General features: G+C 40.5%; 1 protein-coding gene across 2 annotated transcripts in view; it reads left to right on the forward strand.

Annotated features, from left to right (window-relative positions):
- DOCK1 (dedicator of cytokinesis 1) overlaps positions 1-24,703 on the forward strand; it is a 226,220-nt gene that overhangs the window by 190,081 nt on the left and 11,436 nt on the right. For both annotated transcript variants that reach the window (XM_015867551.2, XM_015867552.2), the window contains exons 41-50: positions 1,174-1,315; positions 1,489-1,567; positions 1,913-1,997; positions 3,509-3,595; positions 7,222-7,398; positions 8,039-8,122; positions 12,448-12,585; positions 13,967-14,112; positions 18,347-18,545; positions 23,133-23,286. In XM_015867551.2, the coding sequence (XP_015723037.1) occupies positions 1,174-1,315; positions 1,489-1,567; positions 1,913-1,997; positions 3,509-3,595; positions 7,222-7,398; positions 8,039-8,122; positions 12,448-12,585; positions 13,967-14,112; positions 18,347-18,545; positions 23,133-23,286 (1,291 nt within the window). The remainder of the gene's footprint in view (positions 1-1,173; positions 1,316-1,488; positions 1,568-1,912; positions 1,998-3,508; positions 3,596-7,221; positions 7,399-8,038; positions 8,123-12,447; positions 12,586-13,966; positions 14,113-18,346; positions 18,546-23,132; positions 23,287-24,703) is intronic.

A 24,703-nucleotide genomic window follows, 5' to 3' on the forward strand; every position in this document is an offset into this window, starting at 1 on the left:
CCTAACCTTGGTGGTTGTTTCCTAGGTATATAAAACAATCATCTGCTTTTCATTTCCTATTTCCAGGAATAGTAGGATTTTAGTAGAGTAGCTTTTTCTGCCAAAATACCCAATACTTTATACTTCGTAAGTGTTCCTTAAGTGTTTGTTAACACCTCTGAGTTTCATCTCTGCAATGAGTCTCTGGACTCTGGCATTTTTCAGTCTGTGATACGGAAATAACACACTGTCTGTCTATTGTTCTGCTCATATCTTTCTTTAAACATGAGGAATTGGGGCCTGGAAAGAGACTCTCTCTAAACACCTGTGGAAGAGTTCCAGGAGATTAAATTCAGTTCATGAAACTGAAGATTTCTTATGCTTCAGGATAGACTCAGAGAGATGTTGTCTTTGGCCAGGGCTAGCAGCAGGCTTCCTGTCCAAGAGAGGAGATCCTGTCTGTGTTGGCTCCAGGTTAACTCACTCCAATGATGAAGTTCTTGAATCATCTCATGAAGCTGAAAACACCCATGGCTTTTCATATAGCCAGGGTTGCTGTAATGCAGGTGTACTTTACCACTCATAGATGCTGTGAAGTGCAACAAATTCTCAGCTAAGCTGCCCAGGCTAAGGTCATATTGTGCAGCATTGATTGTGTGCAGGCTGTCAGACAAAAAAGTGGGAGCTGAGCTTGGCTGGTAACACTGTTAGACAGCCCTTACCAAAGGGAGTCAGGGCCCAGGGAAGCGGTAGGGTCAGCGATGCCCAGCAGCGTATGGAGTGCAGTGCTGCAAACTGACACAACCATATGTCAGCAGCAGATGCAAATGCATGATGCTGTGTAAGCTGATGTGGGTATAGGATCAAAAGGCTGATGCTAAAGAGATGTGATGGGAAAAAAGTGAGAATGGTTGTGGTGCTGGAAGTACGTGTAGTGTAACATATGCATAATGTCTTTGGGTCCCATTGAATTCACTCTACCCAAACATAAAGATAAGCCTGTGCTTGGGGGAATCTCAACACCAAGACAGTTATGGAGAAACACCTGTGCTTTCTTGAATAGATGTGAAATATTTGTAATGTATTGATTATACCACAGTGTTAAAGTGTCTCTCTGACCATCATTGAAGGCAAAGCTTCTGAAACCCTAGTTCACTTCTGGTATGGGGTCTTCACCTCTCTATTTGTTTGCAGAACAAAGTGTTCATTTACCGGGGAAAAGAGTACGAGCGGCGAGAAGACTTTGAAGCGAGGCTGTTAACTCAGTTTCCCAATGCAGAGAAAATGAAGACAACATCTCCACCGGGTGATGAGATCAAAAGCTCCTCTGGCCAGTGTATCCTTGGGTTGCAGGGCAGCTCCTGCAGAGGGGTGTTTGTGGGCAGCAGGTTGCTGCAATTCGCTTTCATTGGTGCATGATGTTAATCTTGCTCTTTCACTGTGGTCCTGTTGAACTACCTGTGCTGCAGCTTGGAGACTGTCTTTTCAATTCTTAACCCATCCTTTCAGATATCCAGTGCTTTACTGTGAAACCAAAGCTTGATTTGCCACCCAAATTCCACAAGCCAGTGTCGGAACAAATTGTGAGGTGAGTTCTGATGGTTTTGTCAAGTTAATCGGCCTTCTTTGTAGCACTAAGACCAGTTTTTAAGCACTGGAATGGGCTGCCCAGGGAGGTGGTTGAGTCGCCATCCCTGGATGTGTTTAAAAACTGTTTGGATGTGGTGCTCAGGGACCTGATTTAGCAGAGGGCTGTTAGAGGTAGGGTAGGATGGTCAGGTTGTTGGTTGGACCCGATGGTCTTGAAGGTCTTTTCCAACCTGAGCAATTCTGTGATTCTTCTGGTTGTATTTTGAGCATATACTAGTAGAGTCAAGTAGCAAATCCTAAACAGATACCAACTGATTTTCATTGTGCTCTTCCCCTTTTCCAGTTTCTATCGAGTGAATGAAGTCCAGCGGTTTGAGTACTCACGGCCCGTTCGAAAGGGAGAGAAAAACCCAGACAATGAATTTGCGGTAAAAGAAAAACCTAATTTGAGCATTTTGTTTGTTTATTCCCCTGCGTTTTGATAATCTGAAGTATTTGTTATGGTTTGTTTACTTAAATGTATAGTCAGAGTTCACATTTGATTAAGTTTCATAGGAGTTCAATTCTTAAAGAAACATCTTGTTTTATAGCAGTAGAAAAAACAGACAAAGCTGTATTTAGTTTGTTACAAAGACAGGTTGAGGGAGCTGGGCTTGTTCAGCCCAGAGCAAAGAAGGCTGCGGGGTGACCTTGTTGCAGCCTTTCAGTACCTGAAGGGAGCCTATAAACAGGAGGGGAACCAACTCTTTACAAGGGGAGATAACAGCAGAACAAGGGGAAATGGTTTTAAGTTGAAGGAAGGAAGATTTAGATTGGATATCAGGGGGAAATTCTTTACGATGAGAATGGTGAGGTGCTGGAACAGCTGCCCAGAGAGGCTGTGGATGCCTCATCCATCCCTGGAGGTGTTCAAGGCCAGGTTGGATGGGGCCCTGGGCAGCCTGGTCTAGTATTAGTTATGGAGGTTGGTGGCCCTGCCTGCAGCAGGGGGGTTGGAGCTCCATGATGCAGCTGAAAAAATAGCTATCTCTTGCCAAAACTATGCTATGAAAATCCTACCGGGGCATCTACTGAAAACAATCTTTTTGCAGCAATGCAGTTTTTTACAAAACCATATGTTTCAGCTAATGGTCAATAAAACTCCCTTTGAGCACAGCTTGTATTCATCACAATGCTTAGAACAGGCTACATCAATTTGATTGCCCTTTTTTATGGACACCAATTTATTCACAGTACCAGTAGGTGTAGTTAGTAGTCAAGTAGTAATAGCAGTATTTAAGAAGTGACACATTAACTTATTATTTTAAGGGAAGAACTTGGCTTTCTCTAAGTTGCATTGAGTACTTGGTTTCTCACAGACTGAGCATTCATTGAGACACTCCTTCAATGTCCCTGGCCTCTTTCACTGTCTTTTCTATCAAAAATCAATTATTTGGTAATCTATGTGGATTTAGCTGATTAAGAAACCTTCTTTTTATGAAACTGCAATGCCAGACCTCAGTTCCACTATTTACAGTATGATTTGAGTATATATATAAAAAATCAGGTATATCTAACTCACTTTGAAAGCTTTTCTGTTAACAGAAGATAGAGTAAACAGTTCAGATTTTTAAGTGAGAGGAGCTACCAGTTATTCCAGTTGCTACAAATCACATCGAGGTATTTTGATCAGCTCCCAGGTCAGGCTCAGGTGCCCAAGGGTTTCCCCCTGGGGATCTTGAAAGCCCCAATGACAGGGAGGGCCCAGCCTCTCTGGGGATGCTGTCCCTCTGCTCCACTTTCCTCGCATCAAAGTGATGTGTGCAGTTCATCTGAAGTTTCCCTCTGGCTTCGTAATGTCTGTCATACTGCAGGTCTTTTGCCTGGTAATGATGCTCTAAGTCTTTCTTAAGATAACGGCTATCAGTCTGATAACGCAATGTGTGCATTTTATTTGCAGAATATGTGGATTGAGAGAACCATCTATGTGACAGCATACAAATTACCAGGGATTCTGAGGTGGTTTGAAGTCAAATCAGTTTTCATGGTGAGATCAGTTTGGCTTTATTGAGATTACATGGGAGAGTGGGGCTTTTATACAGCCGGGGAGCATTTATGTTTCTGTGTGACAGTGCTTGTGTGAACGAGCAATCAATGTGACTGTATCTGACATCCTAAGACAAGGGGAACCTGCTTGCAGAGGATGCTGATTATTGACTAGGGGTGACTAAAGTAATGATTTCCACTCCTGATACAAGGGTAGCGCATGCTAAACCTTCCGGACCTTTAGGGTAAGGTCTGATAAAGTACTTGAAGTACTTCTATAAAGCATTTCCAGCTTTCAGCAGGTGAGCCATTGCAGCCTGTGGCTTAAGCTACATGCCTCAAACAAAGAGGGAATGGAGGTGTTGCAGGAGAACCCTGCTACATGTAAATGAAACCAATCTGAATTTTGGAAAGGAGAATTTTGGCATTCTTATTGTGATAGATTCAAAATAGGCCACCAATTGAGTGCCTTGTGTGTGTCTGCGTTACTTCTGTTCTTAGCATTTGCAATTAAATATTGTTTTTGTTTCATTTCCATAGTTGGCTAAAATACACCCTAACAACCTCACCAAGCAGCTCAGAAATAGGCGTTCCTCTGTTCTACCATTTAGACTGTTTAGATAAGATGTATCCATTAAGTGCCTTAAAGATTAAATTATTCTCATGCAACTGTAATTTTTAAGTAGCAATAAAAGCATTGTTACCACAGTTTTAGATTCTCTCTCGTGAGGCTTATTTTTAAAGGAAAAGAACAATTTGCATATGATTAATTAAAACCTTTTTCATTGCTCCATTGAGGTTATGTTGGACAGTTGTGTTTAGATGATCAGAAGTAAGGCAGAAAATTACTATGGTATCTATAGTAACAGAATATGAATGTGATGTTTGACAGTCATGGGCATCTGAATAAAACGTGCTGAATTTTTTATATATTTTGTATTTTCAGTATAATCCTGATAGGGAGGACAGTGTTTATCTTTGTCCTTGCAAAGAGTGTTGCTTATAGAGGCTGGTAAATCTGATGGAAGTCTCTTTTCCTTATGAGGCAGGAGCACAGGCTGATAGTGTGTGTGCATTTAGTGTATGTGCACCTTGAGCACTGTGCTTGTCACTGTCGTGTACATAAACCCCATGTGAGAGCTTTCTACGTACTTTTTGTAAGCAAGGATCACATTAGTCACGTAGTTGGAAAATGATACCAGAATAGGCCTTAATAATACATGGGAAGACAGCAAGGGGTGACTTTTGACCTAACTCTGCCATAGCTGCTATAGAATTGGTATTGACTTCCTTCAAGATTCCTGTCAGCTGAGATGCTGGAAGCACGGCCACTGAATGTACATGCCTGTAATGCTACATTTGGATTATGGATACGAGTATTATCGATGTTTTACTAAGTGCAGTGAATTAGAGCAGCTTTTGCACATCTCGCATTTTATCGATCAAACCAGAGTATCTTTAAAGGAAGAGGTGAGATCATATCAGTGCTAAGGGGGAACCGAGTCGTTTATTAAAAGCAGTTTGTTGTGTTACGCCAACAATGGAAACGTGCAGAATTTCCCTTTGTCTATTTGTGGGTCGGTTTTTGTTTTTTAATTACTTCTGAGAACTCATAACTGAACCATCGCAGTCTGCTGGCTGCCAACAAGGAATTCATTGTATGCATTCATTCTTCCGCGTCTGATTTGGTTTAGCTGGACACAGATAGTCATAGGGAAAAAAACTGCTGAGGCAGCCACTGAGTTATAGCTGTACTTTGAATTATGCGTAGTTAAAAAGCACAAGCATTAATCTCTGTGTTTTTATGTTTAACTTTTAAAGTGTTGCAGTGTATGAGTATATCATTTTTCTTTGCCATAAATAGATGGTGTAATGTACAGAGATAGCAAACTACCTTTACTACAAAACTCATAGTTCACAAGTATGTGTATATTTTAATGAGCAGCTCTCAAGAGGGTCCAGTGCCCAGAAGCACCATAGAAATAGGCTGGGAGCTGCAGCTCTGCATTGGAAAAGTAGAGGGGAGCATGGAGAGAAGGAAGGCTTGGAAAGAAAGCCATGATTACTGATACAGATAAGTTAAAAAAGATGTCAGTCAGCTCAATGAGTGCTGATTTCTGTAGATATTGAAGAGCTTTGAAAGCAATGGTTCATCAACAAATTATTTCCTCCTTGTAAGCCCATTAATAAAAATGATAGAATCCTAAATTTAGCATACAATGTTCATAATGGTTCTCTATTGTCCCTGTCCAAATGCTGCTGATGGCAGACTCAGCTCTGAGAGGTGGTCAGCTGCTGCTGTCTCAGCTCTGGGTTGTGGCTGTGGCAGAGGAACCCAGTTTGCTGCCTGCCTTCCAGAACTATCCACCATGCAGACCTCTAAAAATGCTAATTGAGACACCCTTGATGTAATCACGTGGCAGCTGTAAGAGTAACAACGAAAGAGATTTGATTATAAGTGCTTCTCAAAACCGGGTTAGCAACTGATAGCCAGGTAGAAGTGCTGCTTTGTTTATGTAGCATTTATGTAAATGAGGCTGTAATCAAATATACACTTGCATTTTCCTTGTAGGCCTCAATTAACCTTCCTTTTCTATTCCTACCACATATATTTTTTTAATGTAAGTAGGCTATGACTTAAGGCTTCCAGTGAGGACATTCTGCATTGTTGGTCTCTGCTAATTAGTCATTTTAAGCTTATTCACAAAATCTGCCTATTTTAGCAACATTTTAAATATTTTAATATGTTTTCTTTCACCTGTCATTCGGAAAGATGCAGCGATCTCTTAAATAATAGTTGGAGATGCATCAATTAAAATAAAGCAAGTTTTGTTCGGTATAAGAGCTAATTCACCCCCATTAAGACATCTGAGGATCCATCTTAACAACGTGTAGACTTAAATGAAAAAGAAAATTTCTTACTCCCATTATCTAAGTTAGGGAGAAGAAAATGGAAAGCCGTGAAGAAAAAACCCCATAGATAGCGCAGAAGCCATCTCTTCAGCATGTTAATCTCCATTTCCTTGGATACGTACCAAAATAATCACTGCAAAAATACCTTCTTGATTTTTGAGCTTCTTAGGATTACATTTTCCATCAGAAAATCCACATTAAGTCATCATTTCTTTCTTACTGTTACATTAAGCTGGATTCTTCGTGCTGCTAAAACTCACTGATCCATAATCTGTGATGTTCTCCATAATCCTCCCAAAACCTCACATGATTCTTGTCAGAGCCTTTCTAAATGTTTTGCTGTGTTGTGCTTTGAGATGTAATCTGTACTACAGCAACAAAATGCATTTAACTTTTTCTACAGATATTATTTTATCAGTTATCTCAGTATCTCCAGAGATAGTATTTTATGTACTGTATAGACACCGAACATTTAAGTGGGGATGTGGTTAGTAGGCAATAGAGGTGATGGGTCGGTAGTTGGACTGAATGATCTTAGTGGCCTTTTCCAACCTTCATGATTCTGACAGTGTCTGAAGCCACCCTTAATGTTAATTATCTGTTGAAATAACTTTCTGGGAGTGTTTCTAATGCAGTGATTTGATGGACAACCGGTTCCGTGGCAGGTTAAAAACTCTGCTCCTTAATTAAAGCATCCTTTTGTTTTTATTTTAGGTTGAAATTAGTCCACTGGAAAATGCAATAGAAACCATGCAGCTCACAAATGATAAGATCAATAATATGGTTCAACAGCATTTAAATGATCCAAATCTACCCATTAACCCTCTCTCTATGCTACTGAACGGCATTGTGGATCCTGCAGTCATGGGAGGTTTCGCCAACTATGAGAAGGTAACATCAAACTGAACTGTCTTGCAGCAGTTCACCTCTTGGAAGCTCTGCACCTCTTCTTTAGTACTGTCTACGTGTATAAACACACTTTGCGAGTCTCCCCTTCTAAGTGCTCTGGAGAACATTGCTTAAAACTTACCTTTGTTATGATTTTCTGATATTTGTGGATATATTTTTTGGCCTTTCTAAATTTGAAGTGAAGGATGATACGTTTGGCTTCAGGAGTGCTTACATAGGGATGAGGCAGACAATTGCTTGCTAGAACTACAAAGTGAGATTGATGGCATTTCCAGTGTGTGCTCTCAAGCACTTGGACATCAGACCTGAAGCAGGAATTTCTGTGTGAACTTCAGCTGTGCTGAGCAAGAGTCCTCTGTGGTGTTGCCCATGAGATTTGCTCTTGTCTACCATGTGCTCATCCACCTGCTTTGCTGATTGTGAAAGACTGATGCTTTACTCCTAAAACTTTAATAAATTATGCATCCTTTCCTAGGTTTTCCATTTGTATTTATAGCTACTACTGCTCTCTTGCAGAACTTTTGGGTTGACTCATTTATCTTTGCTGCAGGTAATCTTGCCATGGTTGTAGATGTTGATTCATTTTCTGAGATAAAATGCTTCATTCTTCTCTCTTGGCCAGGCTTTTTTTACTGAAAGATATATGCATGAGCATCCGGAAGATCACGACAAGATTGAAAAACTGAAGGACCTGATAGCTTGGCAGGTAAGAATTCCAAGTCTCATTGGCCATACAAAGGCAATTTAGTGTCACTGTTGAGAAAATTCAGGCATCAAACTGTTTGTTCTGCTTCTTTGTCATGTAGAACTGACTTAGAATTTGAGCTGAAGTTCATCTTTAGAATTAGATTAGATTTAGATTTAGCCATGAGATCAACCCACAAGGGACCAATACGATTTAACTCTTTTTATTTCCCCTTTTTTTTCTTAGTATTTTTTTTTTCCAACCAAAATACAGTGAAAATGTCTCATGTTGCTCAAACAAGAAAACATTTGGTAATAACATTGGTTGCCATTCATGGCAATTAGGTTTTGCATTTTAGGTTTCCAAGCCTGACTTTAAAAACATTTTCTCAAACATTCAGGTTAAATGTTTAACACTGAATCCCTCCTATGCACGTGCTTTAGTAGAGCATTTCTTCACAAGTTCACTTCTTTCTTCCAATAAGATGTTCTCTACTTCTAAATCTTTCTATGTTTGTAAGCCTTTTTGTGTACATCCACAGTACCTTTTAGCACAGAATATTATATATGAGAATAAAAGAGAATGATTTATGTTTAGTATGGTAAAACTAATGTGGACATGCTGGTGTCATCGCTTCATTAGCTGTATAACTTCACATAATATTCAATAACGTGATAAATATAGATATAGATACAAGAATATTCATGATTCACAAATGCCACATCATAGAGTGAAATTACCTGATGTTTTCTTGGTGATCTGTTGGAGTAGAAATTATTTAGATATGAGATCACACAGATGAATGTTTTCTGAACCAGCAAGAGAACGCAGATTTCCAGTTCAGTGCCTTAAACAAAGCAGGAACCCTCTTGCATAAAGAACAGCACTTGTATGTACTGAAGGATATTTTGCAAGGCAAACAGGAAGCAATTCCTGTTATATTCCAAAGTCATATGCTGGACATTTTCCAGTGGTCTCAAGGTAATTTTATGATAACAAGAAGAGGTACCAATATGGCTGGTACTGTTTTTTCCCTTAGAAGAACAAAGTACATCGTTGCCTTTTTATATTCAATTTTATTTTTATAATAGAGGCAATAATTTACATTTCTATAGGATTCAATTTTAAAGGTAGCAGAACCAAAGATAGAGAATTCAGAAAAAAAAAAAAACAGATACATTTTAAAAAGGAAAGAAAGAAAGAGGAGAAAATACCCTCTGAAGGCCAGAAAACTGCCGCTGAATAGAAACTCTTTGGGTCTGAAGAAAAGATATTTATTTATTAATTTTCCTCTGAGCTTTTACAGAAGATTAGATTTGAGGAGCTTTAAGTTCTATAGAGGAAAATAATTTGATCCCAGAAGACTGACTTCATGTCAGCCTTCTCCCTTTGCCTCTGATAGCGCCACTTCAAATGAATTCCGCACACGCTCAGTGCCGATTCACTTTGGTGACCCGGGTGCAAGTAGTATTACTATTTGAAAATACACATCAAGCCTAATCACCTTGTTTTTTAATTAAACCCTAGTTTTAAGTGTGTAATATCCCATCAGTGCTGTGGGGGGGGAAAAAGAAGCAGCAATGTGGAGCAAAATGATCAGAAGAAACTATTTGATTTATCTGCAAAGGTGCAGTCATTTCTGAGTGGAAGTCAGCACTTAGTCTTGGATACGTTCAGTGTATCCCAAGGCTTAGATACCTCCAACATAATGTCAGTGCTCAGAACACATCATAACTTGATGGGAGCAGGGTGGGGAGCTGGTGTAATGAGCGAGTTGTTATGGAAACATTCCAAACGAAGGCAGCGGTTTGTTTTCATCGATGACTTGACAGTGATTGAAAGCCAAAATGAGTTTTCATTTTTCAATAATGTTGGTTCTTGGAGTTTTATAATCACACAGAGATTTTCTTTATGCTCTATAAATCAATCTGGGTATATGAAATAGTCTGACAGTCATATTATCAGCTGACTGTTTAAATTTAGTTTTTCTAGCCTTTCCCCTGCCTTTGTCTCAGTTGTGCTTTGCATTTCATGCACTGTCCTCTTATAATTCCCATAAATTTTAATTACACAGTCATGATTTTAATTAAAATCATTGTTTCTCTCCGCTGTGTTTTCATATAAATATCCCTACTAAAGCTGAGTTCATTTGTACCCATCTCAGTCCTTTCTCCCTTGAAAAATTATTTCCCGTGTAACTGTATCATTTCAAGCTGCTTATGATAATGAAATGAATAACTGACGTTGGTCACTCAGTGTTTAACTGATGTGTTTACAGCGTAAAAAAACAATGTTATAAAGATTTGATGCTCCTTCTATATTGCTAAAAGAATGGTAGCATTCACAGCCTGAACTTCACAAGCATACTTAATGTTTCAAGGCCAGGCTGGATGTGGCTCTGGGCAGCCTGGTCTTACTGGTTGGTGACCCTGCACACAGCAGGGGGTTGGAACTGGATGAGCACTGTGGGCCTTATCAACCCAGGCCATTCTTTTATTGTGTGATATTTGAGATTATGAGAGATTTTAAGCTGTTAATTAATGAAAATGTATGTACCTTGTGCGAGGTTTTTGGCAGCAGATGAAGATTTTAAAGGGAAAAGAAACAAAAAAAGAAAAAAAAATGATCAGGGTCTAATATTCAGTTGCAATGCAGTTTTCAAGTCTACAAATGGAGACTGGTGGCAGAAATGTGATTTTGAGCTGGTTTCCCTTTTTATTTGCCTCCTTGTTTTCCAGTCCAACTACACAGTGCAACCTTTGCTGCTTCCTTCCCCTCTGTTGTTCCTCAGCCTGCTGTACACTGGAGGAGCAGCCCTGCATACCACCTTTACAGTTTATCCTTGGATGGGACTTTCCCCTACTACAACCCATGACCTCAGCTTCGTATCCCTTGATTTTTTAAATCTGAGATGCTGGGACAAGCTCATTAATGCTCATAAAAATCGGCTCCGAGCCAGAGCCTCGCACCCCGCCTGGGCTTCATCTTGGCCATTTGATTTTCTAAAACAAATCCCGTTGGAAAAGTCAGCGGGTTCCCTTAAATAAATGCACACTGAGACCACTCACCCTTTCAAAACAGCAGGGTCAGAATAGGGCCTGGTGACACTGAGCGACTTGAAATTCATTTACTTATTTTGAGCAGAGAAGTTTTCCAAGTTATGACTTAAATTCAGTGGAGTGCCAATCCATGCAGCCGTGAACAAAGTGGCAGCAGCAAAAAATACTGTCAGTGCTGGGACTTGTCTTGGGTGTATTTTAGGAAAGAAGATGGTGTCCATTTAAATGGTGCCCAAACAGAGCGAGCCATCTCAGTAACACTTCTTGAGTTTGTTCATCTGCAGTTTGTCCGTCTTTATTATTCTCCTTACTAATAAAGCTACTTGTTCTGATTGCTGCTCAGTCTTATGAGAAAAAATCTGGTTTTAATCAGTATTTTGATTTAATTATGAATTATTAAGAAGCAGCCTCTTAGCTTGATTGCTGCAGAGGATACCTAACCCAGAGTCAGAGCACTGTGTGGGCTGCAGCGGACCTGGAAGAGGAAATATTTTTCCTAAGCTGCAGATAGAGAACTCTAATGGTATATCTGGCTTGCTGTGGGAATGAAGATGTCTCTCTTAAAACATTTTAAAAGGTCAGCTACACCTCCACACTGTGAACTAATTATATAAACCCGTGTTGGCATGGGTATTTTGTGACAGAAGCCTTGCATATAAACGATTGTTTTCAGTTACAAAAAAGATCTAGTTTAATTTTTCCTCTTCTGTTTTGTTCCCAAATAAAATCAAATATATACATATATATTTTTTCCTGAGGATAAATGTAGCTTTCAGTACATAAAACTATATAATTTATTAATAAATATTACTCTGCAATATATACTTGTCCAGGGACGCTGCTTGTTTGCAGCTTTAGAAGTAGCATTTCCTAAAGAAAGCACACAAATATTTTCCCCTTCAAGGTTTTATTCTCTTTGAACCTGGGAGAGGAGGGGTTTTAATAACCCAGTGTGTCGTCGTTTATCTGTTTGCCATTTGGAAGTGCAGCATGTACAGGAGCTCATGAATGTGGCCTAATAGGAATAGTTGTGCTGCCAGGTAAATTCAGCTGTTCCTCCAGTGTATGAGTATGGGGCAGAACTGTGGGTATATTCATTCCGAAGGACTGCAGGTAACAATCCAAAAGGAAGTCGTATATGACATACTTCTTGGTTGTGCTTCGTGCACATTATCGCTGCTATTCCACAAGATCTTTCCCTCCTTTTGAAACAAACGTGAATCTTTTGCCTGTACCATCAACTGGGAAGGGCTCTGTGCACTAAGGGCTGTGTGTTGTGCTTTGCAGATCCCATTCCTGGCAGAGGGCATCCGCATTCATGGTGAGAAGGTGACGGAGGCTCTGCGGCCGTTCCATGAGCGGATGGAGGCTTGTTTCAGGCAGCTGAAGGACAAAGTTGAGAAGCAGTATGGTGTCCGAGCTGTGGTAAGTCACGCTTCAAACAGATTGGGCATTTCTCTGCACTGTAGGCAACTTTGTATTTCTCAGTCATCGTTTTCACTGATTAAGAAAGCAGTGTAGATGCAGGGTTGCCCGGTTGTTCTCTGCGGTCATCACTTGAGCCCATCAGTCCATTAAATAATGAATGGATGCTGTATGAGATGTATGGAATGCCTTGGTACTTACATTTCCAAGCATGTGAATGACTTCTGAATTGCCTGGATAGGCTCCTTGAAAACCAAGGTTAATCCTGTTTCCAATGATGTGTTGTTTCACTTTTGATTGTTACCCATAGAGAAAGAAGGCCAAAAGCCAACATACAGCTTCCTAACTGAGAAAGTAATTGATAATTCTGTCAAAAGCCACACAGTTTGCATGCTGTTGTATGAATCAGTTTGAATAAGCGGGACCCAACAAGCAAATGGTTAGAGTTGCTTTAAGTCTTGAGTGTGCAGAGCTCCGTCCTAGCAGTGCACTGAAGACTGCTGGACTTAGTTTTATCTTCATCTAATGGAAGAACTGACAATGTCTCCTTCAGAGATTGATTTCATTTTTCCATAGCAATGACTTTTGGAACACTGAGATCTTATGTGGAGCTTGCCAGCCTTTATAGTGTCCTACGTGCTGTTCCATTAGTAGTCCTTTAGGTCACTTCTTCCTAATACACTTAGGGAGAGAAAAGATCAAGCAATCATTTATTCCCTAGGAGAGCAGAAGTAACTGGCATTAATGATACTTCCATGTCAGTCACTTCAGTAATACACATTTACATCATCAGAGAAATGACTGGAAATTCACACACAGGTGGTGTTATCTTCCTCATTTTGCTCTGCCCACCAGTAAGAATTGTCAGGATTGATGGAGCTTTATCGCTTCTGTCTTCTTTGTACAGTGTCAATTTGCCAGTAGTTGACAAGGTGGAAAATCTACCTGTAATTAAACAGCGTGAGATTTGTATTTGTTGACTGAAAGAGTTCAATTATTTTATGCATATATCAGTTATTAATGACTAACAAAGCTTGTATAAATATTCAGAATGCTGAAATTGTCTGCGTGAAAAAAATAGGCCTTCCATATATTTTCTTCTTCACCTGAATGTCACTCTGTCAGCTGGCTCTCTTGACTTAAAGCTCCTCTTACTGGTGTGGTTGGGTTTTTTGTTTAATATTGAAAAGCAAAAAAACCAAGAAAATTTCATCTGGAGTTTTCCTTAGGATTGATCTCCTTGTTGTGAAACATAATGCGTAATTAATATAACATGGAAATAAAACCCTTGAACTTTTCTGCATTACTTTAGGAGCCAGATGTCAGCTACACCATGACTTTAAATGTAAACTCACATCTCTTATATACTCCTTTATCGTAGCCTCCCAGCCTAGATGACAGACGAGGCAGTCGGCCGAGGTCCATGGTGAGGTCTTTCACGATGCCATCGTCTTCAAGACCGCTGTCAGTTGCCTCAGTGTCATCCATCTCCTCGGACAGCACTCCTTCTCGGCCAGGCTCAGATGGGTGAGTAAGGATCAACCATGCAGGGCTGTCTTGTAAAGCAAGATTTGGTGTGCAAACCTTAGGCTTTAGGGTTGTCACCGCCCCACAGGCAGAATGCCAACAGAAAAAGATAGAAATGTTTCTCTCTCTCTCTCTCTCTCCATATACATATATATTTATATGTATATAAACAAAAATAAATGTATTGCTGCTTTTGGTACTTTTTCAAACAAAGCCCCCAGGCATTCAACAAAAATCACCGACAGAACAAGAGGTAAGTTATCTCGTTTTGAACTATTGGGAATGTAATTGTTTGGAACCAATCACTTGCAAAGTACCTGATGAGATGAGCTCAGCCTGTCTTGTAGCAGTAAACAGGTGAGGCTCAGGAGAAGGAAGGGATTAGCTGCCTGCTCAGTCATTTCTTCTCACCCGTGCTGCCAGAGGGAAAGCTGCTTATGGCAAGATTGTACTTCAAGAGTTATCAAGATATTTCACATGAGAACTGGGAATTCTGTTGATAAGCCCTGTTTCACAGTCACATCCCTGAGAAGAAATAATCTGTTTTCTTCCTGAGCTTTCCACACAGCCTCAGAACTTCCTTCTCTCTCCTCCTCCCCCCAGGAATATTCACAATCCAGAAACTCAATATTTGACCAAGGCAGCAGTGTTGTAAAGGCCTCCTGAAGGGCTGCTAACTTGCAGAGATGTGCTGGAAACATCAGTGCCCCTCGTGTACCTTCAGAGGAAGTTATTACCTGACTAGAGAGTGAAAGCATCAAGTAAAATTAAGTACATCACCCAAGGACCAACACGATACTTACCTTGATTACAAACAGTTTATGTACACATTGGGAATGAACTGCAAACAGAGTGAGGTTCAGATCTCATTACATTACCCTCTGTAACACATGCACAGTGAATCATGTTTATATAAGCTTAGGACAGCAGAGCCAGTAATGCATTTTCACTTATTCAGCTATGGAAGTTGCCTTTCTGGAACTCTGGCATGCCTACCATCCCGTGTTACTGGGCAGCTTCATCTTGTCTCAGGAGGAAATTGTTTTTTCCTCTTCTGTTCCTCATCTTTACTTCTTTTCCTTCCTGCCTCTTTCCCTTTTTCCCTTCAAAATCATTACCTGTGTATTTTTTTCTCCACTGAATGCTTCTTTCATAATTTTTTCATCTCCATCCCAGTTTAAGTAGGTGTCAATTAGGGGATTTTGAGGATCTTATGAGTCCACTCAATACATGCATAAAACCAAAACTCATGGATCACAGTGCAGCTCAGCTCCTGCTCTGATCGCCTGGGTAATGCAGCTGTAATACATGTAGAGAAGACATAGCTAACACAGATCATCACTTAGAAGACATGAAAAAAATGCTCATTTGTTTGATCAGTGGAGCAGGAGAAGAAAAATCATCAGTTAAATAATGGTAATGAAAGAGCTCTAAAATGCAAATGACAATCAAAATGCTGTGGGTAGTTTGTCACTTCTCACTTGGAAAGAGTTACGTGGTGTCCCTACCCAAAGTTGACTGGGTGTATAATCAGGCCTTTCCTACCTTCCATTGGCCCATTCTTCAAGATACATTCTTCCTAGATTGGAGATAGATCTAAGAAAAGTAATTAAAAATGGAGCTGACAGTGCCTTGCCCGTATCACCCACCCAACTTGTATTTTATGCCTTCTCCCAGCTGGCCCAGATTTCAGAGCCTTTTAACAATAAGAACTCAAAGCAGACATTGACATAGTATGTGTTCTACAACTCCCAGCTCTACGTATAAATAAACCTCTTACTTTAAAGAGAGACCTTTGGTTTAACCACTGCTCAAAGTGGGACTGCTGGAGCATGGATGCAGGCACTCACAGCACCAGCTGGGCAAAGGGGAGTCGCATTCCACCCAAGTGTTTTGAAAGTTCTCATATACTTCCAGTACGAGCATGGCATGCTGGCCCATTTTTGTCACTGATACACTGCGTACAAATAATTAATAGTACTAATAATAGTAATGCCTAGAAGGGAAGCAATTAATCATTGTGTGAAGAATGGCAATTCTTCTTGTAAACCTGCAAGCTGCCCGCAAGGCAGGGGCACACGTGGGTGGCTGTCACTGCAATCCAGCACTGCAGGAACAGCCCGGGTGCACAAATCAGGCAGCTAAAATAACTGCACTGTGCTGGGATGGCTGCTCTCAGATCCAGGCTTTGCCACTGACATGCTTTGCAGCCCTGGGCAAGTTGTTCCCCTTCCTGTAGACAGAGACAGAAGGTATTTGTTGGAGCGCTTTGACACTGTGAGATAAGGAGCTCTAACAGCTAAGCTTGAAGCTTTCTCTCCCAGCTCCTGTGATTTTGGTTATATGAGTAGCAGCTCAGGGGCTGTTGTTGCACCCCAATGCTCCAGTATTAATCACAGAATCATATAATTGCTCAGGTTGTAAAAGAACTTAAAGATTATCAAGTCCAACCACAACCTGACCATCCTACCCTACGTCTAACAGCCCTCTTCTAAATCCTGCCCATGAGCACCACATCCAAATGGTTTTTAAACACATCCAGGGCTGGTGACTCAACCACCTCCCCGGGGAGCCCATTGCAGTGCTTTACAACCCTTTCTGTAACCACTTTTTTTCCTGATATCAATTAATAGGCACCAAGTTTTAACAAGTTTTAAACTTTCCTCAGTTGTTGTTGTTCTTAAGGTTTTTTCTCATGTGATGATTTGTGGCGTGCTCTTAAAGTCCATTGGTGTAACTTTAACTGGGTTGTGCTTTTAATACCATTTTTACTTAGTATGAATTTTAGAAAGCTTTAGCTAGGAATATTTTAGCTAGTTAAGAGCAAAATGTCTTTTTGCCTTTTATTGAAGCTAGTCTTTAAAAGTTGAAATTAAAGTAAGCTGCCTTTAAATTACTGAGCAAAAAATTTACTGAAAAGAGCTCCGATATGATTTAGAAGTCTTCCACTATAATGTAAAAGCTATTTAAATACAAGAGGTTTTACTTGAAAAATTCATGAAGCCCCTAAGGATTTTCTTTATCTTTGAAGTGAATAAGTTGTGTATTGTAGAGATTGCAGAGATGGAGGTCGTGGTGTGTCAGCCTTGCATGTGTTTGCACACTTGGAGCACACGGCTGCAGGTGTGGAGCAGCCACTCTTTGGCAAGTAGTCCAGCTCCTGCTGACTGTCTGCATGATCACAGTTGAGGTTCTCTATAATGTTTGGGGGTGGTGACGCACTGTTCACAGGTTGCCCAAGGAGGCTGTGGATGCCCCATCCCTGCAGGCATTCAAGGCCAGGCTGGATGTGGCTCTGGGCAGCCTGGGCTGCTGGTTGGTGACCCTGCACACAGCAGGGGGTTGGAGCTGGATGAGCACTGTGGGCCTTTGCAACCCAGGCCATTCTTTGATCTCATCCCCATCGGTGTGTGTCGTTGGTGAGTCTCTCTGTGCATACCTCTGTCAGTATATATCCTAACACTATTTTATTACAGACAGGAATGGTTATTGTTTGTGTAATTATACCTCTACATTTCATACTTCAGTGCAGTGAATGGTGTGATGCTTTTTGCTCTTCCATGAAAACAGGCTGTAATTTGGATGAGTTACAAGCATTGGAAAGCTTTTTGTGTTGTGCGTGTTCTCACTACATCACTGCAAAACGGTGTCTCAAATGTTAACCTTCTTCTAGGGAATAAAAATACCTTTAATAACAACAACAAAGCTTGTCCAGGATGAATTTGAGGACTTGGCCATTTATTTATTTTTTAATTATTTTTAAATAAATCCTTAATGCTATTTGTAGACACGCAGACTGTCCAAGGAGCTCAGGTAGCAGGAGTGGTGTTTCCACCCTTCCTTGCACAGTGCTGATCTCCAATGGCATTCCTGGGCTCTGTTAGCACTCCTGTGGCTGTGCCATCATGCATATCATGGGCGTGCTGAATTCAAAGCTCATTTTCATACGAACCTCATGCAGCAGAACTCAGGAGCTTGTGTCTCTGTGGAACAGTAAATACACCACAGGGCAGGGAAGTTGTTGTTATTGGTCCTGGAGCAGCTCTGCTGTCAATTGTAAACGGAGACAGTTATGATTATTGTGACCTTCTGCCCACACCTTTTCTCTCAGTTGAGGTTTACTGGATTAGGGAATCATCTGTAACCAAAGTGAGACTGTGTTGGGACTATGAAAATTAAAATGAGCTCTTTTAAAAATTGCTTTTTATTGATCTAAGCTACAATTTTTTCTTAGGTTTGTGCTCGAGCCCCTCCTGCCAAAAAAGATGCATTCCAGATCTCAAGATAAATTGGACAAGGATGACCTAGAAAAAGACAAGAAAGAAAAGAAGAAGGAGAAACGGAACAGCAAGCATCAGGAAATATTCGATAAAGAATTTAAGTCTACTGATATTTCTCTGCAGCAGTCTGAAGCAGTGATCCTCTCAGAAACGGTAATGTAAAACATGGAGCTTTACCCAATACTGAGCACTGTTCCTTCTGGTTTTAAGTAAAAATGTCGATATTTCCAATTTAGTTTTAATTTAGTTTTAACGTTCAAACAAAAACTGACTGTAACGGAACGTGCTCTGAGGCTGATGTGTTTGATAGTGAATCAAACATACAGACTTTATTTACAGCATTGAAAGAAATCAAGGTTTGCTCTATAAAAATCTTCCCAAAAGCTACATGTGACCATTTGGTGAGAGATTCGGATGCTACATCTGAAGGAAAATAATGCTACCTTCGTAGCAACCTTTTGAATTGATGTATCCCAGTAGATTGCGATGGGTTTTCTCATATTTCAGCCAACCACAGCAAGATGGTTTTTGGTGGAGATGTTACAAGGTCATTTCGTGCATGGAATTACGTGCTCTTGAAAGGCTATTTTAAGCAGAAAATCGTAAGCAGTTCCACCGGTAGCTGTGTATAAGTATATTAACTACAGGGCATATCTCTTTTAAGCCTTCTCTTCTTGGCGTATATTTAATTCACTGCAACTGTCCTGAAGGCTTAGGGAACTTGAGAAGTTTTAGTTCTGAAATGGAAAGCAAGTCTGCTCTAAGCTGGATCAGGGATTTCATGAACTACCCGTAACCTCAGAATCTCTGCCTGGGCACCTCTTTGGAGGCCAATAGTTTAAAAGATGCCCTCAAGAAATAAATGTAATGCTCTTTTAAAGACTTGCACATGTAGTTGTAGAGCCAACTTTTGATTCCTCAGAGTCTTTTATTGGGGGGCTCTGTCATTTATGTTGGTCTTTGGGAACACTGTCTCTCTGCCTCCGATCACTGGATCCTCTGAGTCCGTCTGCTTGATTTTGTAGCTGAGTGTTGCTTAGAAGCTCAGCCATAGCTCCTCTGTTTTCTCTGTTTCCTGCATTTTACTCCTTCTCCATCCATAAATGATTTCATTTCTCAGATACATGTCCTGATGTCATAGAAGACTCCAGTCTGATTCTGTTTGATATGGCCATAGGTTCTCTGCTAGCTTAACAGAACCTCATAAAATCCCTGTGAATCCCACAGGCTTTTTGCCCAAACTTCCTTGAAGTCAGTGACACTTTTCCCATTGACTTCTGTAAATTCTGGGTCAGTTCTTTTGTTTAAGTGGATATTTCTGCTATAATTACTAGCCTGTTTGCAGAGAGCAAATAAGTTTTGCATCAGTTTCTGTAAGTTTCTGTAAGTTTCTGTAAGACACGATGTATTCTACTCTAGAGATATTAGGAACATTGAAGCAGTCATATTTTGACTAAACCTGCACATTGGAGGGGAGTCAACTCTTTACAAGGGTAGATAATGGCAGGGCAAGTGGAATGGTTTTAAGTTGAAGGAGAGAAGATTTAGGTTGGATATCAATGGGAGATTCTTTACCAAGAGAGTGGTGAGGTGCTGGCGCAGCTGCCCAGAGAGGCTGTGGATGCCCCGTCCATCCCTGCAAGTGCCCAAGGCCAGGTTGGAAGGGGCCCTGGACAGCCTGCTCTCGTTTCCTACTAAATGTGCAGGCTGGCGACCCAGACTGCGGCAGGGGCTTTGGAGCCTGAGTATCCTTTAGGCCCCTTCCAGTCCCAAGCTGTTCTGTGATTGCAGCAGCAGCGCATTCACTCCTCCCAGATCCCTGCACAGACTAGCAGAGTTTGTGGGAGAAGAGCACAAGCCACAGTAGAAGGTTTTGTTTTGAAGCATCTCAGCTAGATCTGCACAGGTGCATGAGACCAGATGGGAGGCATCCAAGGATGGTGAAAAAGTCAGCTGATGTCACTGCAAGGTCACTGTCATCTCTGAAATGTCTTGTGCATTGCATTAAGTTGCTTATGACTGAGAAAATACAAATGCTGACTGCATCTGGATTTGGGAAGGGCAAAGCAAGGTGATTATGGCAACTGCATTTTGGCCAAACACCTTATCTCTGACCCTTGTCACAGAGCATCCCACCTGGAAGCCATTTACAAGCACATGAGAGACAAGAAGGTGACTGGAAGCAACCAGTTTACCAAGGGCAGGTTTGTTTGCTTAGAATCACAGAATATCCTAAGTTGGAATGGTCCTACAAGGATCTGAGTTACACTGCTTGCTTCTCACAGACACTTGTCCTCTTAACATCTTCTAACTACTGTCACTCACTGCCAGTTTCAGTAGATGAAGCTTAGCCCTTAGCCCTCCTACCTCTTAGAATTCATATTCCTGTATGCATCCATACTCTTTTTAACTCTTCATTGGCCATGCTGCAAATGTTACAAGAACCTTTGTAATCACTAAACTTCAGCATCATGAAAGGAATGTAATGCAATGTTTCTGGACCAGTGTCTGCTGGAGGTAGAGAAGATCTTAAGAACTGGAAAGGAGAGCATGGGGGCCCTTCAAGGCACACTCTCCAGTCTGTCATCTGAGGAAAGAAATGGGCAAAGTCCAGCATGAATTTTCCTCGCCTTCCCTAGTCAAGAGCTCTCAGTGCATGACTACATGCAGTTTTCCCCTGGTTATAAAGCTGAAGGGAAATCAGATGCCATAATTAGTTACTCACAGTTACTTTGAGGTTCTTAAAATCCACAGACCTGTAATATGAACCAGAGTTCGCATTGCTCTTTAAGTATCTGCAGACTAGAAGAGTTCCTAAATGACCACGTCAAATTTTAATCGGTGTCAATGTGGATCATTTTCTCTAGAGGGGCAGATAGAAGAAACTCGTTTGAAATTGGTTTATGGTGATTGGACAATTCCCCTCGCTGTCACCAGGAATTTTTGAAAGATAATGTCAAGTAACTTAAAGACAGAATTTGCTGTTAAAACTGTTGCACTCAGGAGACAGATGTCCCCTATTAATAATATAGGAGGGAAATCATTATCTTTTATGAGTAAGAACTCAACTTTTCCATTGTTCTACTCCTATGAGCTGTGCTTTGTGCAAGTTCCCTCTTTTGACATTGAAATTGCTCCCAAAGCAATGGTACTGCTGTGCTTTAGAGAGGTAAAGGCATTTGGGTTCCTCTGTTAGGACCTTGGAAGCAGGAAGCTTGAAGTGATGCTGAAGGATACATATCCACCTGGGAAACCACACTCAGCATTGACACAGCTGAAGCAAAGTGAGAACCTGTAGTGAGTTTGGATGTAGGACTGATTGCAATAATCAGCTGCTCTCCTCAATACGGTGCTGTCCAATGCCATGAGTATTTCTATCGCTATGGTAGACATTCTTATGTAGGAACTGACTTCTATCCAATTAAATGAATCTTCGCTGCAAGAGCATGAGAAGATTATACAATTGTGCAGAATTACCTCATCAAGCTTTTACCTTTTCCTTAAGCAGCAGCATTTGGAACCGTTTTGTGTAGTCATGTGGCTTAAATACTTTTTTTCCTGTACTTGGAATGAATTTTCTGACTGATCAAAACCCAAACCCTAATTACAGAGATCTTGTAGTACTCTGATCTTATCAGAAGATAAATTAAACGCCTTTGGTATGTGAAGATCATCAGTAATGTCTTTATAGTTTTCTAGAGATTTATATCTTCTTTTAAGTATCGCATGAACTTCTTTAACATAAATTCTCTTTGTTAGTTCTTTGATTCTGCAGGCTGATAGCAAATCTAACACTGAAGCCAGGTATTTAACAGACCACTTGAAAGCTTATGTTTGTAATCAGAATAATAGGCTGTACATTTATTGATTTAGTGACATCTAACATTGCTCACCATTGATCTTGCTTTTGTTAGACTGAAAAAAAAAAAAAAAAAGAAAAAAAAAATGAAGAGAGAAATAGCAGTGGGTTCATTATGGATCCATTGTCTCCAAAGAGTTCATATTCCCTAGCAGAACTGCAAACCTTAAAGAAGGGAGCCAAGCTGGTCAGTCACATACAAGTTAAAAGTTATCATAGAATCACAGAATGGTTTGGGTTGGAAGGGACCTCAAGGATCACGAAGCTCCAACCCACCCACCACAGGCAGGGCCACCAACCTCCATATCTAATACCAGACCAGGCTGCCCAGGGCCCCATCCAGCCTGGCCTTGAACACCTCCAGGGATGGGGCATCCACAGCCTCTCTGGGCAGCTATGCCAGCACCTCACCACAGACATAAAGCATGTTAACCTGTACACTTGATTTTGTGTTATAATTAATTTTTTGTCTTGATTCTCTCTTTGCGGGTTTCCTGATTAGCTGATACATTTCTCTTAGTTGCTTTTCTACAGGTTTATACTTCTGAGAAAGCAATTACCACTAAAAATACACTTGAAATGATCTTGAAAGAAACCTCTGGAGTCTTTGGGAGTTGAATTTTACTATAAGGAAAACTTCTGAAAGGTTAAACTGAGGCTAATGAGAGAAGTTGCCTGTTTCTGGCCATTTCTCTCAGAAGGGTCTCAGTGACACAGCCAGTGCAAACCCTTCTAGGGTTTGTTTTCTGGAAACAGAAGGAAGTACTGCAGTGCTCTTCTCCTTCACTGTTGTCATGGGTGGAATGACAAAATCATTCAAAAAGAATGTGTGCCATGCTATAGTGAAACTACTGATATTGTCATATTTTGTCCCCATGCAGATCAGCCCACTGAGACCACAGAGACCAAAAAGCCAGGTCCTAAATGTCATGTCAAGTGAAAGGCGTTTCTCCGTCTCCCCTTCACCTTCCAGCTCCCAAGTGACACCACCTCCCATAACTCCACGGACAAAACTCTCCTTCAGCATACAGTCAAGTAAGTCTTTAATTAAATCTTATTGTCTTGCACAATAACTGCCCTTGGGGAATTGCTTTTCCTGAGCATCACATTGAGCATCACAGCTGGAGCCGAGTTCTTCCAGTTCCTCTTTTTGCCATCACCATTGAACGTGGCACACAGGAGCAAGGACAGCTTAGCTCTTAACCTCCCATTCTTTCAATTTGCTGCCAGCAAAAGTTATTTAAGCATTTTACAAAAGCAAAATGATTGCATTGGAAACATTCATTTTCGTTTACTGATGTCATTCATTTAAAATTACCTATATTTTTAATAATTGTCAGAAATCAGCATTGAACTCAGTTCTGTATTGGATTTTTGATATTTTATAGCGTAAAATCAGAAAAATAGCCTTCTGATGTAACTGCACCTTTAAGGAGCATTAATTTAGTATTTAGTAAGTATAAGCCAAGGGAAATAAAGGTCTTTTCTAATGTTTGTGTGGGTTTTTTTTGACATTGACATCTATCACTTAGGTTTTCTGTAGAAGATCATACATTTGCTTCCACACTCAGGAAACCCTGTGGCAAATCTGAGTGTAATGAAACACGTATTTCTTTCATAGTGTTGTTCTCCAAAATCGGAGTCTTTTCTTTTGCTGGCGTGTGAAAAATGAATGATCTATTTGGTGTTGTACATTCTACGTTCTAATACAGCAGGTTAAATGTTAGCAAAGAGGAGAAAAGATGACAAGAAAAAGGTTCTTGTTTAATGAAGGTCATTTTATCTTTTTGTGCTTTTCTGATACTTGAATCCTTTTCTCTTGAATAAGAAATATTTTGGAAAGTTCCTGTTGCCGATTGCAGGTGGATGTCTTGTGAGCAGGAATGTGTTTGTTCCACATGCCTGTAGCAACAGGACTGTCCTCTAAATGGCGCCTGGCTCTGCTTAAATGGTTTGAAGCTGTTGGTTACAAAGATATTGTGAAAGAGGAGTAAGCAAATTGAAATCGGTGCAACCTTTGCTCAGCCAAACACCCCAAACAGGTGTTTGCATCACTCTCTATATCATCAATAGCTGAAAACTGTCAGTAAACCAAAAACTGGAAAGGCAGAGAATTAAAATCCCTGCGTTCCTGTCACAAAAATACTCCTTGGTTGAGATTGTTTCTTGTCGTACATAATTCATTAACACCAACTTAATCTCTTCCTTTAAAAAGGTATCTGAAACTTTTGTGTGTGTCTGAGAATATTTACATCTATTTACTTGAGTTTTAGGTGCATTACATAAAGTCAGTTAGTGCAGAATCCGTGAGACTTGTCCGTAATTGCCGGAGGAGTTTCAGCAATGAAATTCTGTGGAATTCCGAAGATAAAAAAGTTACTTGGGTGCACAAATTGGCTAAAAGCAGTTAATGGGTTACTAAGTAATATTGCTTGCTTGTTAGCAGGCAGTT

This window comes from Coturnix japonica, chromosome 6, assembly GCF_001577835.2.
Source record: "Coturnix japonica isolate 7356 chromosome 6, Coturnix japonica 2.1, whole genome shotgun sequence".
NCBI lineage: Eukaryota > Metazoa > Chordata > Aves > Galliformes > Phasianidae > Coturnix > Coturnix japonica.